The 18,513-nt window shown below is 40.7% G+C and overlaps 2 protein-coding genes across 5 annotated transcripts in view; both read right to left on the reverse strand.

Moving 5' to 3' along the window:
- The window catches only part of LOC141780193 (autoimmune regulator-like), a 33,025-nt gene extending 15,512 nt beyond the window's left edge, over positions 1-17,513 (reverse strand). For both annotated transcript variants that reach the window (XM_074655324.1, XM_074655323.1), the window contains exon 1: positions 17,192-17,513. The gene's annotated coding sequence lies outside the window, so the exon portion shown is untranslated. The remainder of the gene's footprint in view (positions 1-17,191) is intronic.
- On the reverse strand, positions 5,466-17,484 carry LOC141780194 (nuclear body protein SP140-like protein). 3 transcript variants are annotated; one of them, XM_074655325.1, is made up of 16 exons: positions 16,983-17,484; positions 14,468-14,642; positions 14,053-14,283; positions 13,769-13,888; positions 12,500-12,633; positions 12,281-12,325; positions 12,141-12,180; positions 11,550-11,657; positions 11,291-11,413; positions 11,043-11,182; positions 9,889-9,957; positions 9,554-9,693; positions 8,049-8,166; positions 7,883-7,957; positions 6,236-6,379; positions 5,466-6,096 (listed from the first exon to the last, which is right to left on the reverse strand). In XM_074655325.1, exons 1-16 carry the CDS (start codon positions 17,124-17,126, stop codon positions 6,010-6,012), a joined length of 1,893 nt encoding a protein of 630 aa, XP_074511426.1. In that variant the 5' UTR covers positions 17,127-17,484; the 3' UTR covers positions 5,466-6,009. The 3 variants fall into 3 exon arrangements, with proteins under 3 accessions (XP_074511426.1, XP_074511428.1, XP_074511427.1); XM_074655327.1 differs by lacking the exon at positions 11,550-11,657 and having other exon boundaries at positions 16,983-17,197; XM_074655326.1 differs by lacking the exon at positions 9,889-9,957 and having other exon boundaries at positions 16,983-17,197.
- Positions 17,514-18,513: the final 1,000 nt, after the last annotated feature.

Consider the following 18,513-nt stretch of genomic DNA (forward strand, 5'->3'; position numbering starts at 1 on the left):
GTCCTTCGGTTGTCGCAGATAACGAAGTGGGGATAGATGACGCGAGAGAGGGGGAAGCAGGGGGAAAAGAGGAGGAGAGGCCGAGGAGGTTCTGGTTGTTGCTGAGGCGAAAGGGTATGACGCCTGATGAGAACGACGGAGCTTTACGGCCTACGTAGCGCGATGCGTTGAGGTCTGCGTTGCTAGTCGAGCCGAGGGAAGGGGAAGTTGTCTCTGTGAAACAAGGTGAAGAGATAAAAGACGGAGATGGCCCCATGGTGGCTGGATGAATAGTGGTCGTAACAATGTCACTGTTGAGGACGATCAGGGGCTTGAGCTCTGGAGTGTTTGTCGGGCTAACGGTGGCTGTAGCCACTGAGGTAATGGTAGCAGCGCTACCGATGGCTCCCTGACCCGCCGAGTCCACGCCACCCGTCAAAGCAAAGTCCCCATTAGGGCGGATGATGGTGGCGGGCGGCGGAACCTGTGGTTTCGCAGCGATCTTTGCCAAAGGACCAGGCAGCGTGGAACCGGCGTTGCAGCCTTTGTTTCTTTTGTTGTTGACGAATTGAGTGGCAACGGTGTCGCAGAGCGTGGCGTCCATCAGCTAGAGTGAGGGAAGACATACAAAGAGACGGAGAGAGGAAAAAATCATGGATGAATTAGAAGAAATGGATGCCGGACCCCAAGATGGCGCCTATACAATCTAAGTAGAATTGCTTGCCTAGCGCAGTTTTACTGGTTTCAGGGTTTACTATGCGGCCCATATGGACCGTAGAGTTTACGCTCGGCCCATAGACTTTACATTGTGGTGACGTCACATATTTTTAAATCTCTTTCTCTGCTCGTGGAAAAGTTTTACAAATATAAAACCTCCATGGATCAAAAATTCCTAATAGGAAGAGCTATAAGTAAGGTGTCCTGTCAACAGTTTTACAGACGTCTCTTTTGGTGCCCTCGGTGAAATTCAGATTTGGAGCCCCCCTGCCGCCGCTTATGCCGCTCTAGGGTTATGGCTCAACCCCCCAGAACCCTAGCCCCATAAACCGCAACACACATCAGACATCACAATTGTTTTAAGACAAAAATTAAGATTTCTATTTTCATAAATAACAATTTGTACCCTGATATTGTTGGCTTAAAGTCAGTTTCACTACAATTTACACTTTTATTAACAAATAAAGGCAGCCGGGCGGATGAAAAAGTGTGAGAAAGAGAGTTACAGGGGTGAAAATGCTTTTTGGGCCTGCAGGGGATTTTTTGCTGCAATACCACAGGTGGCCACTGGAAAGAAATTGGAAGCAAGGCTGAGCAGTGGCAACGTATCCAGGTCTAAGTACACATCTATAGAGGAACTAAACAACCCAAGTTAATTGTGGCACCAAGATCAGGTGATCATCAGTTGATCTCTCAGCACCAGGAACACACCTCCGGCTCTATGCTACTGTCAGCAGTGTAACCCTGACTCTGACTACAGCAGTATACACTGCGTCAACATGTGGGGAAACCCAAAGCTTGTCAGGCCTGCTGTGCCTGACTTTGGTTGCCGAGGTATGAAAGCACATTCGCTGTTGTTGGAGGGCGGGGTTTAGCAAACAACCACAACAATTACATCTGTCCTTCATGTGAAATATGCAAAGCTCAGAGACATATCAACATGTTTCTAGAGCTGTAAAACACAGTCTGTATACAGGCAGACCAAGCATCCCTGTGTGGAACAGGCAGACCAAGCATCCCTGTGTGGAAATAGAATGCTAGAAGGAAACTACATACATCGAAGAACTCCCAGGACGTTTTAGCGTGGCCCGTCTCCCGGCTGCGGTCTTTAACCCTCTTGTACGTGACAATGAGGTTGTTCCACTTGCGGCGGATCTTTTCAACAGGCAGCATGTGCCCCTTGGAGGCCATCTCCTCCTGGACGCTCTGGAAGAGCTGCGAGCGCTCCTGGGTCTCGTACAGGCCCCAGCGGCGGCCGACTGCCTCGATCAGACACAACACTGCTTTGGAGGAGAAGTCGGAGCCGGAAGGAAGCGTCTTATCTGAGGGAGCAGGCGGCATCGCTGAAGCTGGGGGAGAGGAGAGGACACGGGTGACTGCGGTGACCTGTGGGCTCGCTTAAAAGTGTATGGAGGAGATATATTGACATATATTCAAATGCCCCGAAAATTTATTTTCTCAACCAGCTTCTTACTAAAACACACATTATTTTCTGCCAAAGTCAGAACAGTTTTCATTGTTTCACATGAGAGATTTTCTGTTTTCTCTGTTCTCTTCTCTCTGTTCTCTTCTCGCTGGTTTGACGTGGGCGGGGCTTAGTTGGATAAGGTGATGTCACATACTCCCGTGCTCCAATCAGGATTGGCAACATTTGAGTCAGAATCTGCAGACAGTTATTGGGTTGTCGGGAGTTGTTTTTAAGCATTAAAGGGTCACTTTTTATCCAGGTTTTTCAACCTGGACCCTATTTTCCAATGTTTTTGTGTCTAAGAGCCTAATAGCGACAGCAATTTCTGAAATTGGTCCAGTATTGACGGAGAACGCTGTAACCGTCAACCGTGAAACGAGCTGCTGGGGCAAGTGATCAGCATCAATGTAACATTACGTTCACTAAAAGTGCTTGTTTTTGCCACTGACAGGCTCAGATTGTTATTATAAGTGTCTGACAACATTATGGAAAGGACCCTACAGAGAAATAAAACCTTTTTTTTTACCTTTCGCTTGATCCGGTCTGTTTGTTATTGTGTCCAAGTCCCGCTCAAGGTTAAGTCGAGTTGTGAAATCTGAATATCCGTATGCTCTGGCTCAAATAAATATGGGCGGCCATCGATTTCAAAGACCTCATCCACGTTGTCAAAATCATCTAAATATTCAGCCATGACATTGACAATCTTTTAGATAACACTAAGCTACGCTTTCTGTACTCCAAAACAACAAACTCTGCCCGGCCGGCGCTCACGTTTCCACCATGAATGTGTTCCTCTATTCCACTGTTGTCTTCCGGCAACAAGTCACCTCGCCAGATTTCATAACGAGACATCTCCTTGAGCAAGACTCTTATCATAATGTCAGACACTTATAATAACAATCAGAGCCTGTCATGGCAAAAACAAGCAGTTTTAGTGGACGCAAATGACGGTGCCAGCTTGCCCCAATAGCAACATATTGCGGCCCGTTTAGCAGCTGCCGTCTACAGCGCTCTCCCTCAATACTGGAGTATTTTCAGAAATTGTTGTTCCTATTAGTGAGTTAGACAGAAAAACGTGGGAAAATAGGGTCCAGGTTGAAATAATACCGAAATGACCCTTTAAAATATGAATAAATAATACCTAAAGATGATTTTTAGGGGCTTTATTTCTATAAACTAAATTGTATTTGGAGCTCCAATACATGGCATTTTTGGGATCTGAAAATTATCCTTTAAAGGGACATTGTGTATAATTTGGCAAAATCTAGAAAACGGTACCACGGTTTTGCACTCTGCGGCTCACGTTACCGCAGTTTCAAAAGCGTGTCGGAGAACTACGGTGGCCTTCAGGTAACGTAAAAACTCTAAAGGCTCTCTCTAGAGAGTGTTATTTTCCTATAAAAGGTTTTTGGAAAAGTTGAAAACCTTTTGGTTGACTAATAGTTATGAGAATTCATCATTTCTTACACAGAAAGCTCTTGTGCAGGTGTGTGCATATACTCTATAATGTGTTTTATTTTATTCTGATAACACAGACAACAATCACAATAGTAAAAGTCTCATTGATCCTCTCACCTGGAGCTATCTTCAGGTAGGTTTTCCCATCTCCCGATGTGGTGAAGAAGCGGTCTGTGCTCACAGGATCTAAAGGCACAGGACAGACAAAAGGCACATTAATGTCAAAACATTTAAAAAGATGTTATACATGCTGATCTGAATTAATTTAGATGGAAATTAACAGCTAAACATATTAAATTCTTCATTTGATGTCCTTTAAAACCAGCTAATGTGTGCACTCACACAGCAGTACAGGAGTAGTTGTGTTGTCAGCCAGCTCCTCTGCAGTCTGATCCACTCCTCCTCCTCCTCCTCTGCATGCGGTATCTCCGCAGGGCGCAGGCGGCTCTCGGCTGCCCACAACCAGCGCAGATGGATTCTCATCGACCGCTTCAGTTTTCACATGCAAAGTCGAGACGTCGCTGCAGTCTCCGTGCAGATCTCCCTCCATAGCTGACACACACACACACACACACACACATACACACACACACGCAAACACACACACACACACACACACACACACACACACACACACACACGCAAACACAAAGCAGCAGACAGACAGCCTGTTTGTCTGCGCAGGCGTTGGATCGGGAGAAAGTTTGGAGCTGGCGGATCTCAGTCGGTGATGAGTTCAGGTTCAGCCTCGGTGTGTGCTGCTAACGTCATGACTCCCGCACGTCGGCTTAGTAATTGTGTCCTTGATGGACAAACCGCCACCCCTCTGTATTTTTCCTCATGAAGGATACAGAGAAATGGCTGCGCTGTCCAGCTCAGCCGACGGATGCGCAGCTCCCAGCACAGATTTGCTGCCGGCATCTCTGGCAGTGACGTCAGCTGAGCGCACGTCAAGTACATGTAAACAATAAAGTACAAATAGATACAAGGAAAATAACAAAAAAAAACAATAACAACAAAGAAGGCAAAACAATAATAATTGCATTTTAATTTCATAATGCCAGAGTTTGTGTTATGTAAGTTTTATTTTATTAATCTAATATTAGATGAGATGGTTTATTGTTTGAATTTATAAATACAAATGCAGGAGAGTTGGTTTGGTTCCTGACCAGTTTTTTTCTCATGAATATGGATTTTTTTTCAAAAATAATGAATAGTCTATGATATACAGCATATTATTTTTCAACCTTATCTTGACTAAAATACATCATTGAACATATTTATTTCAACATTCATCTTAAGTTTCTTTTTTTTTTAATTTATAAGAAAATTGGCTACATCAATCCAGAACACACACACACACACACACACACACATACATATACAGTATATGTATATTCATATATATGTATATACTGTATACAAACACAAATATATATTTATACATATGTATATATATATATATATACACACATATATGTATATTTATATTATACAGTACACACATATATACTTTACACACATACATATATACATACTGTATATAGTAAGTGAAAAAACAAAAACATGTAAACAATAAAGCTTCAAAACAAGATTACAGTCAGTATCTAACTTTCATCATGTGATTACTCCTAAAAAAGACGACCCATTCTGTACATTTAATAGGAAATACGTTCCCATTGTTTTGTGTCTTTCTAATCATAATTAAAAGTTTAGGTTTAATTTTCCTGCTGCGTAAAAGACCCATCGGTCACAGTAGTAGTGTCAGTCTTTTTGTTTCCATTCTGGAATATAGATTTAACCTTTAAAACGAGCCATGTCATTAAAGATGTACACAAACAAATTTGTATTTGTTTTAAATTTATTTTAAAAACAGACGTCCACAATCAACAGGTCAGAGGGATCGAGACAAAAAGATAGAGCGCAAGTGAATTGTACTTTAAATACTGTGTGGTGACATGGAGATCCTGTTGGATATATTGCATGATGGAAAACTGCTTTAGACCAATACAAAGTCAAATACTGACTTTTGCAATACATACATTCATAATACATACATTTTGAAACCCTCATCACACATTGTAAAAATTCTTCTATTGAAGAAAAACTATTATGTAACACTGAAAAGAAAAGTTGCTAGTAGTTTGTTATCTGTGAGTAAACCAGATAAATAATAGGAAAAATGTTTTTTAATGCATTGTAGTATAATTATACAATATTGAAATGTGTTGTCATAATTAAAGTAAAAGTCTCTTAACTTCTCTTGATTAGCAGTTATTTCTTTTGAAATATTTTAACCAGATATGAGGTAAATGTCAAAAGGGATACTTACACATGTTTAACCTTTTCCCAGTACCTACTGAGTGTGAAAACTGAGCACTGTTTATCTATTCACTGATGTTGAACACATTCTTCATTTCTCCGTCAAATAACTCCTTCAGTCTGTTTCCTGCCGCGAGGTATTCAGCATTGTCCTGCAAAAGAACATAACAGAACATTTCACTATATTGTATAAAAATGAACCTTAACTGTTGATGGAAACCTCTTAGTACCACATGTGAAAATGGGGAAAACTCCTAACGCTGCATGTCATCTAGAGGTTTGTTTTCTTACTCGGTTGAATGAAGCACAGTTGGTGAAAATGAGCTGGACGTCGGACACAAACTCTCCAACGGTCTTGTAGAGTTGCTCCTGGAGTTTGTCTGCTATGTTACCCAGCCACATCGGAGTCTTGATCACCGTGGAGTAGTTCTGCAACTGTGGGTACCGAGCAGAAATAAATGAAATACTCAACACTCTGCAATACCGCTGTCTTTTGTTTACATAGATTTCAAACTATCATAAGCAAAGACCTGAAGCTAGTGTGAGTCCTCCAGTAGCCAGATCATTAAAGGGCGGGTCCATCATTATTATTTTTTTTTTAGGTTTGTATATCACTCTGTAGCTTCCCAGTGGTGTTTCTTATGTATTCAAATCCAAACATTCACATTTTGGTCGAAGTACGTATGTTTTAGTGTCTTAATCTTTTTCCCGCGTGACCTGACGTAGGTTTCTGCATGATGATGCTGCTACATATACAGTAGATATACATCCTTATAGTCAGTGTATTATCTACATAAGGGATAATGAACAGCGGGCTGGTCATTGTTGTGAAAAAAACCCTGACAGGGCAAAGTGGAGGGGTGGACCCCGACTTGCGCCCTGAAGGGGTTTATTTCACAATAATGAATGGCTAGCTGTACATTATCCCGCTTATTACACGGCTACTTATGAAAGAAATCATTTATTTGACACAAAAACAGTCCTCCAGAGTCCGACATCGGAACTGCCTCCATAGCAACGGTCTGTTATACATAGCAACGGCCTGCTATGAAGAAATAACACACCATACAACCCTGTGATTGACCAATCAGATTTGAGTATTCAACAGAGCCGTGTAATAAAGTAACTTAAATGGCGGTCGGCATGCTCCATGTTTGGAGAAGCAGACATGAGTACCGGCACAGAAGCTAAGCAAAGTACTGCTGTGTGGACGTCACGTTAGTTCGGATCCGAAAGTCACACAATGACACAAACAAACTGATCAATACAGCGGTAGACCAGCAACTCCCGTGTTCTGCAAGGTAAAATAACTGTTTTTGTGAATGTAGTCTGGTGGCTTTGAAGATAGCGATATAACAGCTTCAGTTCCCCGTTGGAAAGGGCTGTCTGATGGCGAGGTAAAGCTGTGAAAATATTCTAAATACACTTAAACGGATATTGATTTTTTTTTAGGTAGCTAAAATACGATTTTCTGCTGCTCCCGTCCACAGCTGCTTTACCTCGCTGTCAAGTCAGCCCTCTTCGACAGGGAACTGACGCCGTTATATCGCTCTCTTCAAAGCCACCAGACTACATGCACAAAAAACAGTCGTTTTACCCCGCAGATCGCGGGAGCACGCACACAACCCCACTTAAAAAAATCAGGACGAACCCTTTCAGTTATTTCCAAACTTAGCACAGCTAACGTTGACTCAGCTAGTGCTAGCGTTCACATTATTCATTACCTTATTGATTAGCTTACTGTGGAAACCTACGTCACTGCTTTTTGCTAACAGCTGAGTGGGCGTTTCCATTTGAAAAAAAAAAAAAAAAACCGGAAAAGAACGCTGATGGCCCTTTAAGTGTACTTTATTTGCTATAAAATAAACAATTGACACTATTTGTCAAGGTTTTGAAGACAGAAACAGGTGCATGGGAATAGCAGAGAAATAGACTTACATAGAGGCATGGGTTTGAAGCAAATATTTGTTCCTCATCAGTGCTGGACAGATACAGAAGGAGATACTGGCATTGCTGTTGGTGTAAGGAAAGAGGGATGAGTGACGGCTGTGTGACAGAGAGACAGGTGGTAGGATGTATAGACAGAGAGTCACGTTGTGCTCACCAGCATGCGTTGGGATATTTGGCGAGACATGGCCGCTTCTCTTTCCAGCTCGTCCCAGTAAAGCCACTCTCGGGTGGTTCTGAATACACAGAACGTACACATCCATAGACTATCGTCCCTGCTCACACACACACACACACAAAAATAAGATAAAATGCATACATATGTAGGGTCTGGCAATTATCAATCTTGAACAAAATGTCAGAAATCTTCATTTTTGTTTCACTTTAACCAAGTTAATCCCGCGGACTAGTGTAACATGAGTGTTTAGGTCGGAATTTATCAACTTGTTTTGTCATTTAATGAGCTAAACTACCCCCTGATCAGGGCTAATATATATATATGTATATATATATATACATATATATATCCACTCACCGGCCACTTTATTAGGTACACCTTGCTAGTACCGGGTGGTCTTCTGCTGCTGTAGCCCATCTGCTTCAAGGTTCGACGTGTTGTGCGTTCAGAGATGGTATTCTGCATACCTTGGTTGTAACGAGTGGTTATTTGAGTTACTGTTACCTTTCTATCATCTCGAACCACTCTGCCCGTTCTCCTCTGACCTCTAACATCAACAAGGTATTTCCGTCCACACAACTGCCGCTCACTGGATATTTTCTCTTTTTCGGACCATTCTCTGTAAACCCTAGAGATGGTTGTGCGTGAAAATCCCAGTAGATCAGCAGTTTTTGAAATACTCAGACCAGCCCGTCTGGCACCAACAACAAAGCCACGTTCAAAGTCACTTAAATCCCCTGTCTTCAAAATTCTGATGCTCGGTTTGAACTTCAGCAAGTCGTCTTCACCACGTCTAGATGCCTAAATGCATTGAGTTGCTGTCATGTGATTGGCTGATTAGCTATTTGTGTTAACAAGCAATTGAACAGGTGTGCCTAACAAAGTGGCCGGCGAGTGTATATGTGTATATATATATATATATGTATATATATATATATATATAAGCCCAAATTTGGTGACCTCTAGCACATTCTAATGCCACATTTTATCATCATAGTTAATTTTTACATATTTTAATGAGTTTGCTTGCCTGATTGTAACCATGTAATGAATTATTGTAAAGGAGAATTGGGTCACAGTGACCTTTGACCACCAAAATCTAATCAGTTCAAGTGGTCCAAGTGTACGTTTGTGCCAAATTTGAAGAAAATCGCTTCAGGCGTTCCTGAGATATTGCGTTCACAAGAATGGACCGGACGGACAGACGTACGTACGGACAACCTGAAAACATAATGCCTCTGTTGACAGCTATCTCCGGGGCGGATGCATAAAAACAAAGAGCTAAAAGACGCTAAATTGGTCATTAGAGCTCAGGGGAACTGCAGAGTCAGGTGAAGATTTTCTGTGGGTTCATCACTATAAACAATATCTCTAAAATGTAATAATTTGATGGATTGTTCATATCATTATATATATATATATAATAAGTGTAGCTTTAAAAATAAAAAGCAGCATCTTCATCTCCCGGTTTGATGAACACTCACCCTAAAATGGTGTCTTCTAAATGAGGCAGGTGACATTTCTGGTGGAAGGAGCGAGGGCAGTGATCGCACACCACCAACTCTTCTCCTTCTTCTTCTTCAATTTTACAGATGCTGCACTCGTCATCGTTTTTCTGACTCTCCTGCCAAGACGGACATGACAGCAACTCTGATTACACACAGTTCAATTACATGTTGCATCTGAGAGAAAAAGGTTCCTTGTTCATAATAATATACTGCAGCTCATAGTGAGAGACACAGGTTTTGGTCATCACATTGTTTATGCAGAACAAAGATGAATGTGGAATGAGGGAAAACTGACTGATGAACAAACTTACCAGGTCGGTACTATCTGGTTTGCAATGTCTGCAGGTACACAGCAGCGAGTGGATCCTCAAGATCTTCGCCTGAAATAGACAAATCTGAGCTGACACACAATTTCATGAAACTGCTTCACTAATGCCATAGTTGACTTAATCTGTGTATACATATTTCTGTCTCCAATGCTTTGATTTGTTTCTAAATCAGATGCTAGTATTTCTCGGCTCTGTAAATTAAATCACCTCACTTTTTCTCTTTTGCCAGCTGTGACAGGAACGCTTGTGTTGTTTTCACCTTTTGTGTGTGTGAGTCATCATGGCAAAATGCGGTTCCTACTATAGCAGGAACTACCACAGAGTAGGTTTTAAGTACTTTGCCGGGTGACCGCAACTGTGTAATATGCAGTCACAAAACTGGTGTGTTACCAGTGTTACACGGTAGTCGGGCACACACCGATTACATTACGTACCCACAGCCCCCACCGTCATTTTGCTTTTTTACAGAAATAAAACCCATTTAGTTCATTTTGGCGTATCAGCGCCGTGTTATCAATAGATAGTCGGATAACGGACGCTACAATCTGAAAGTGAATACATCTTAAGGAGTCAGCTCAGACACACACACGGGACGAGAGAGTTGACGGACTGTGAGATGGCGGAGGATTTGGTGTCGAAGCGAAAAGAAAAAGCGCCTATTTGGAAATATTTAAGATTTAAACCCAATGCTTTAAGAGAACCATAACGTTAATGAGGCAATCGCCGCGAGGAGGATGGAACGGTCACAGCTGGTGTGCGTTTATTCTGTAATTATCTCTCTATATAGTAGTTTTTATTCATAGTGGCGGAGTCCGCCATTCCCGCACTGAATAAATGAAGAGCTGAAACAGAGGGTGAAAAGAGGTGTTGCAGCACAACCGATATGAGAACAGCACAGCTTGTTAACATTTTCTAGTAGAAACCCAAGTATGCACCTGAAAATAATATAATATATAATAGGTCCCCTTTAAACCACACTTGCTGTTACCATGGTAGCCACAGGTGTCACCAAATCGAACAGGACTGAAATCTTAAGGATTAACTTTCTCTCTCTCAGATTGCATCACACAAACACACAAAGATGCACAGTTAATAATTCCGGATGCTATCTGTGGACTGTAATGACAGCACATTACCTCTAAGAGGACACTGAGTGGTTCCCCTTCGTACTTGATGTCTTTCCTCCAGGAGGCATCTGTCGGACATGACGCCTCCTTGATGAACTCCTCCGGGCTCATCCAGCTCGTCTCAGTGCGAATACTTTTCCCACGAGTCCCTGGTGGCGAAAGCAAGTTCAGAGGAGACACATTTAACTGGGTTCAGTTGGTTAGTACACATGTCATAACACGTATTTAGCTTTTTGTGTACAGTAAGATGTAGTTACCTGATGCAAATCGTTTCTTGTGTAAGGTCCCGGCTAAAGCTCCACATGTGACTTTGAAAACCTTCCTGCCGCTGTCACTGCTGGCTTCTGGCTGCTGCTCAGGCTGTTCCTCTCCTTCTTCATCTGTAAAGGACACGTGGAAAGTGTGATTAACAAAACCATTGCTATGATACTGGGATATATTATATATATATACATATATATATTATAGAGCATAACTGTGTTTCAACCCTGAATATCACTTTGTAGAAACCAGCACCTGTGACAGCCGTGGAACTTTCTTTGCTGCTTGAGGAAACCTGGTCTTCCTTGTCCTGGTCACAGTCCTCATCTTCATCTCCATCTGCATCTTCATCTTCCTCAGACACTAAAAGCAGGGAGGAGGTGAGTAGCCACTTTCCCGTTGTTTATATACAGTATATCAATCATTTCTCCTCCTTTAGCAGTTAAAGCTGCAGTCAGTTGTTTTCCTTTGGGTGCAGTGAAATATTTTAATGCCATTAGGAGCACAGGAGGAGGCAGAGGAACATGATTTTTTTCACAGATTATCTTTCTTATGCACTACTCTCAGGATATAGTGACAGTTTTTTAAAAATTACTTTTTATCATATTTGCTCAAAGTTCCCGACTGCAGCTTTAAGAAGCCCACTCTGCCTGTTTTTTTTCTCAAATATGTAAACTTAAAACTCTAAACGTCATATGTGCTGACTTGGATGGAAACAAATTAGATTAGATAGATAGATCTTGTAATAGCTTGCGGGGGAAGCAGCACTCTCTCATAAGCTAACAGAAATACTCCATGTATACTCCTGTAGTTTAAAAATCTGAGTTTTGCATTAATACAACGAACCTGTAACTACATCACCAGATGGGAACAATGATTTCTTGGCCTAGCAGGAGGAAGAAGAAGAAAAAAGGATCAGGATCACTAACAACAAGAAGATATTCCACAAAGTCAGAATTGATTTATTGATTTATTTTTATTTTTACCTTTTTACACCCTCTCTTGTAATTTCCTGCTTTCAGGTGACCTTCCTGCAGTGGGATAAAAAAATTAAAAAAAACAGAAAATAAATCGATTTTCACAACAAACTGCGTGTGAAGTGATCTGACGAGGGACGCTAACATGGCCGATGTTAAAGAAAAGCAAGTCATGACATCACACAGTCTTGTTTCATGTGTATACTCCAAATTCACTTTTCAACAAACCTTTATAAGTTTTCCCAGGGAGGTGTCCTTACATCGAATGCTCCACTTCCAGTTCTTGCAGCTCTTCCTTCCCGCATACCTCTGAAATTCATTGGGAGTAAACCACTGTTTCCCGACCGCAATGCACTTCTCCCCTGAAACATTCATAGGATTGGGGATGTGTTAATTTCAACCATTAATCACCTGCTGTCACTATCTTTCCCCTGTCAGAATCAGATGTGAGAAGTTTCATTTTTCAATGTTTTTATATAAGAAATTATATTGAATAAAATCTGATTAAAGAGGACCTATTATGCTTCTTCCATTTCCTTTATTGTGTTATATAGTTTTTTGTGCATGTAAAAGGTCTGCAAAGTTACAAAGCCCAAAGGACACGCCAAAGGGAGTTACTCTCCCCCACAGAAACACTGCCTTTTCTTCCGTAACGTGGTGATGCCACCAAGTAACACATTTGCATGATACCTGCCTGGCGCCTAGATTGGCACGCCCTCAAACAAAGCTAGTTAGAGCGGAGCTGGAGCGGAGTCCGAAGAGTTTGGTTCGGTTGACCAATCGCAACAGAGTGGGCCAGCTGACCAATCAGATCAGACTGGGCTTTTTGGGAGGGTGGGAGTAGCTTCAGACAGAGGGTGAAAAGAGGTGCTGCAGCACAGCCGGTATGAGAAAAATAAAGAGTCTTTTGAACATTAAAGCAGGAAAACATGTTCTAGTGGAAACCCAAAATACAAGCATGCAGCTGAAAATGAGCATAAGAGGTAAATATCTCTAAGCCTGGTCCTAATTCACTTTTTTGTGTTTTGACAATGATGATAATATTTATTTTTCATCATATTCAGTCATTGAGTCATAGACTGTGTATAAGAAGTGGACGCAGTCACTGTGACATCACCCATTGGTTTGTGGACTGCTGTTTTGAAGCCTCGATTTCGGCGTTTTGTCCGTCGCCATCTTGGTTTTTGGCAACCAGAAGTGACACGAGAGGGTGGAGCTAAGTACAACTGAACGCTGAATTATTAGGCTTAAAAACACGGACAACTCCCAGACCGGACAACGCCGTGGTAGCGACCTGTCAATTACAAGGTAGCCTCGCCCTAAAGCATACTCTGCTTTATGGTCTATTTGACTCTAAATGGGACCATAAATTACTAAATGAACATCATGCTGTATTGAAGAAGACTTGAAACTAGCGATTGAGACCATAAACTCATGTTTACAATGTTTACTGAGGTAATAAATCAAGTGAGAAGTAGGCTCACTGGTTTTACGTACCTTTAGCCAGTCTGTCTCTGTTCAGTGTCCCCTCCTTTTGTCCACAGGTCACAGGGAACTGGTGCTTAAACATGGTCCAGGTCCAAATGTCGTTCTTCTCTCCCTTCTTCAGTGGAGAGGCTGGAAAACAAAAAATAATATATATGTTGACTCATTTGTTCCAAATGAGATTTGATACATACAGAGAAATGTAATTTAGAGAGTGCATTTTTCAGCAGTGAAACTTTCAAGTAATGTGTACAGTCATGTTTAGAAAAGTAAAGCATAAGAAGGAGGTGACTTACAGAAGGATATTTTTTTGGACTTTTTCCTTGGAGACGAGCAAGATGATGGACCGGCCTGCTCTTCCTCATCATCGCACACGCTCTTTTCACTTCTCAGTTTTCTCTTCTTTTTCACTGAGCTCGCTTGATTCTCCTCCCCCTCCTCGTCATCTGAAAGATCCTTCCTTTTCCCCTCGTCCGTCTCTTCCGTTTCCACCGTCTCGGGCTCTTGTGTTTCAAAATGGAAAGACCCTGCCATGGTTACAGTAAATATCAAGTACACACATCATGGACAAATGGCAGTGAAAGAATGACGAGAGAAGTCTTAGGCTGTGTTCAAACTTACATACTAACATAATGTTATATAAAAAACATTATTCACAAGCAAATTGCATAAACAGAGTAAGCAGAATCACAATCATTAGAAAAGGCTGACCGTCCATGAGGCTGTTGCGCAGCTCTCGCAGGGTTGGATACTGGTTCACGATGGTCTCCCTGAAGACGCACCTCCAGAAATTTTTGATGCTCTTTGATCGTTCTTTCTCCAACCAGTCCAGAATCTCATAAAGACCTTTCTTAATGTTGTCTTTACTCTTCATGCGACTCACCTTCTGCACATACACAAAAGTATGGGGAAAATGAGGGTTTAATGATTCAATAGAGCCTAACTTATACACGTTTTTCATGAATACTCAGATCTTTTAGTTAAAGTAGCTAAGTTAAGTAAAAGTAGCAATACCACAGCGTAAAAAGTACAAAAGTATTGACATTAAAATATACTTAAAGTACTAAAAGTAAAAGTAGTCATTTTGCAGAATGGCTCATTTCAGAATGATGTGTATTATATTATTGGACTATAATTATTGATGCATTAATGCGCTCATCACTTTAATGTTTGAGCCGGTAAAGGTGGAGCTAATTGTAAGTACTTTATATATTAATGGGTTGCTTAATCCATAATAACATATCTTAATTTATTGTTGATTTATATTTTGTATTGAGAATCAAAAATCTGCAAAGTAATAATAATAATAATAATAATACATTTTATTTAGTGGCGCCTTTCTGGACACCCAAGGACACCTTACAAGGATCAATTAAAACATAGACAGGTAAAACAATATAAAAACAACAGGACATGACAGAGACATATTTGTACAGACACATAGGATGGGTGATGATGAGTACTAGAGAGAGTAAAGTAAGTAGTAACCAAAGCTTTTAAAGAAATGTATTGGAGTAAAAAGTACAATATTTGCCTCTGAGATGTAGTGGAGTAGAAGTATAAAGTAACACAAAATGGTAATACTCAAAGTACCTCAAACGTGTACGCAAGTACAGTACTTGAGTAAATGTACTTAGCTACTTTCCACCACTGCCCAAAAGGCATGTTAATGCCAGGTATAAACAAGGCGTGACAACATGGTAAGAAAGGACAACAAAGTAACACTGTGATGTGAACTGTATCATCCCGGCCACCCCCAGACTCAATTTGCATTACAAAGCCAGACGTGTTTTATCCCATCATTAGTCTCCTCACCATTTGGTTATCACTAACAACATATTGTTTAAAAGTCCCTGCTATCAGGGTGCAGGACGGAGATAGAGACAAGAAAGAAAGAGACAGAGAGACTGCTCCATTGTGTGTTGTCCTTTTCTTCATGCTGGCATGAATGTGACCCTAAATCCTCGGTATTGTCTCTGAAGTAAAGATTCTTTCTTCAAATTGGACCTGAGTGAAGTTTCTTCAACAGAAAGATTTCTCCCTCAGAAGTCACAGAGAAAGATTTCAATGGTGTCTCTTTAGTGTGAGTTTCCCTTTACTGGAACACCTTAATTAAATATCGTCAACATTCGTTTTCAGATGTTCCGTGATCATTTTAGCCTCCTCTGTATTTCCAGATTGTAGTGTTGTGGATCATTCATTGCAACATTTAACCTGATTTTCATCACATAAATCATTGATGCTACTGCCTACTGACATGGTTAATTTATGCAAAACATTGTTTTAAATAAATAAATACAGTACATAAAAAATAAATATAGAATAAATGCAAAAATAAATACATATATTTAAATATTAATAAAAATAAATACGTAAAGAAATAAAAGGGAAAATTAAGGGAAAGGGAATTAATACAAAGATAAATATAATAATTTCAAAAATATCAATTTATATCACATTTTATCAATTCATTAATGGCTACATTCATTTTTCACATTATTTTTGCGATAATTAATGACGGATTTATTTATTTATTGAGTCATTTATTTATTTATTTTTTGGCAGGCCTTCATTCAGACTAGTGGAAAGAAAACATCTAAAACACAAATTTAGGTGCTTATTTTCTAAAATGTTTCTCTTTATGTCTGTAGATTTCTCCTAAATCTACCAAACGTTAACATTAGTTAATGCCTCATTTGCATATTTAAACATAACATTTTTAAAAAAAACTTCCGATACAAAACATAACTGACTTAACATAAGTCAATGTACTTAATATAATGTAACGGGGGAAAGTTTCATGGTGAGATCTGTTATATTAGTTAAAGCTCACTTTGGGTGTCTCCCCTTAAAATGCATTTTTTTCAAATACCTGAATTTTGCCCTGGGCCCCCCTTGCAGGCTCAGTTGTTGGACCTTGAAAAGCCTGCATACGGCCCTGTGCAAGAAGGTTTACTTCTGAAAAAATGGGGCTGACAGGAAGTGTCTGTTATAAAGTGAAGAGAGCTGTATCCTGCCCTCGGTTCTGAGTCAAAAACTACACTTCAATGTTTCATTCCCAGTCCTCCTCCTACTACTACACTACTAGGACATGTGTCGCTTCCTATTCCCGCGCTCTCTACTGTCCGGCGCCTACTTCATACAGACGGGACCGTGTATGAGGAGGAGGAGAGAGTGGGTGAGGAGGTTATAGCATAATAACAGATGCGTAGTAACAGTTCCTCACCTTGTAATGGTCCTCTGGGACCAGGTCGTGGTCCCGGAGCTGGTTGAGGAACGTGTGCGGGTTCTCCATTAAGGACATCTCGGTTTTGTGACGGCGGAAGAACCGCAGCAGTTCGTCCTCCTCCAGCCAGTACATCGGGTCCATCGGTGGTGGGCGACTTCAACCCAGAGAGTCTCTGCACAAAAACACACCCAGAGAGAGACCAGGACTGCTCCAGATGCCTACAGATGTTACATCCAAACTATGGCGCTAAATGAAGTGCTTTTAGAGAGGCTCCCTCTCTCTCATGCAGTAATTCCCTTTGCAATGAACTGTCCTGCTGCTCGACAGGATTTGAACACACAAACTAATAATGAGCACCAAAGTTCACTGCAGTGTGTCAGAAATCACAGTCAGCAGCAGATTTAAAACTAAGCGGAAGGAAGTGTTTCCATTTCCAGTAGAAGTTTCTCTCGTGGATCTACCTACTAATGTTTTCTCAGTTCCTCTTCTCAGCAGCAGTGGGCTCTTCCTGACCTCCTGACCGGTCCCTCCTCCTCCATGTAGTGACGTAGTGACGATGAAAAGTGAAAGTTAAAATCTTTCTGTTGGCAAAGTTGCAGTTCTGGTCAGTGGCTGCAGGGGGCATCATCATCCACCACAGAGAGAGATCCTCTTTTATTAGCATGTTTTGTCTTATTATTTACATAAACAAACATATATTTATACTATACTTATATAAAGATGTTTTAATAGTCCTGTATCACAGCTGTTACCCTGCACTATACTCATTTTTAACAGTCTCTTCTGCACTATATTCACTTTAAAAAAAAAAAAAGAAAAGTTAGACTACTAACTTTTTTACTGCTTTTTTACTAACATGTTTTGCACTATGGAACTGTGATGCTGGAAACTTGAATTTCCCTCGGGATCAATAAAGTTACTATCTATCTATCTATCTATCTATCTATCTATCTATCTATCTATCAATCTATCTATCTATATAGTGCTCAGCAGAACAGGAGATAGTCACACTAAGTCATTCAGTTTTTTATACTACTTCAGTTCTATACTCACTTTCATCCTACATACAGTATGTATCCTAAATCAGTGGCTCCCAACCTGGAGGTCAGCGCCTAATACATTCTGAGGGCCCCCAGAGGATTAAAGGTTAATCTAAAAAAAGGAATCTTTTGGGGGATTTTTCTAAATTGTTTTGCCTTTTTCTTATTAAATATGGCAAGCAAAATACATCTGCAAAAATCTTCGAAATGCAATGATATGCAGGGGAGAAAAATATATATATATCTTTTTGAACTGTTATCAATCTTTGGCTACCTTTTCACCAGCTTTGACCTTAAATGCACTCTATAAGATATCCAGAGCATAGCAGCAAACAACTATTGTTTATGTAAAGATATAGAGGCGTAATGTCTACCTGAGCAGAGAATGAAGTCACTCTCCCTCTGTATGTGTTGTAATCAGAGCATCCCCGCCTCTCTGCACTGCGCTCATACGGCGGATACAGATGATAACGCCGTCCCGAAAGACG

The sequence above is a fragment of the Sebastes fasciatus genome, chromosome 13, assembly GCF_043250625.1.
Source record: "Sebastes fasciatus isolate fSebFas1 chromosome 13, fSebFas1.pri, whole genome shotgun sequence".
In the NCBI taxonomy this organism is placed as follows: Eukaryota; Metazoa; Chordata; class Actinopteri; order Perciformes; family Sebastidae; genus Sebastes; species Sebastes fasciatus.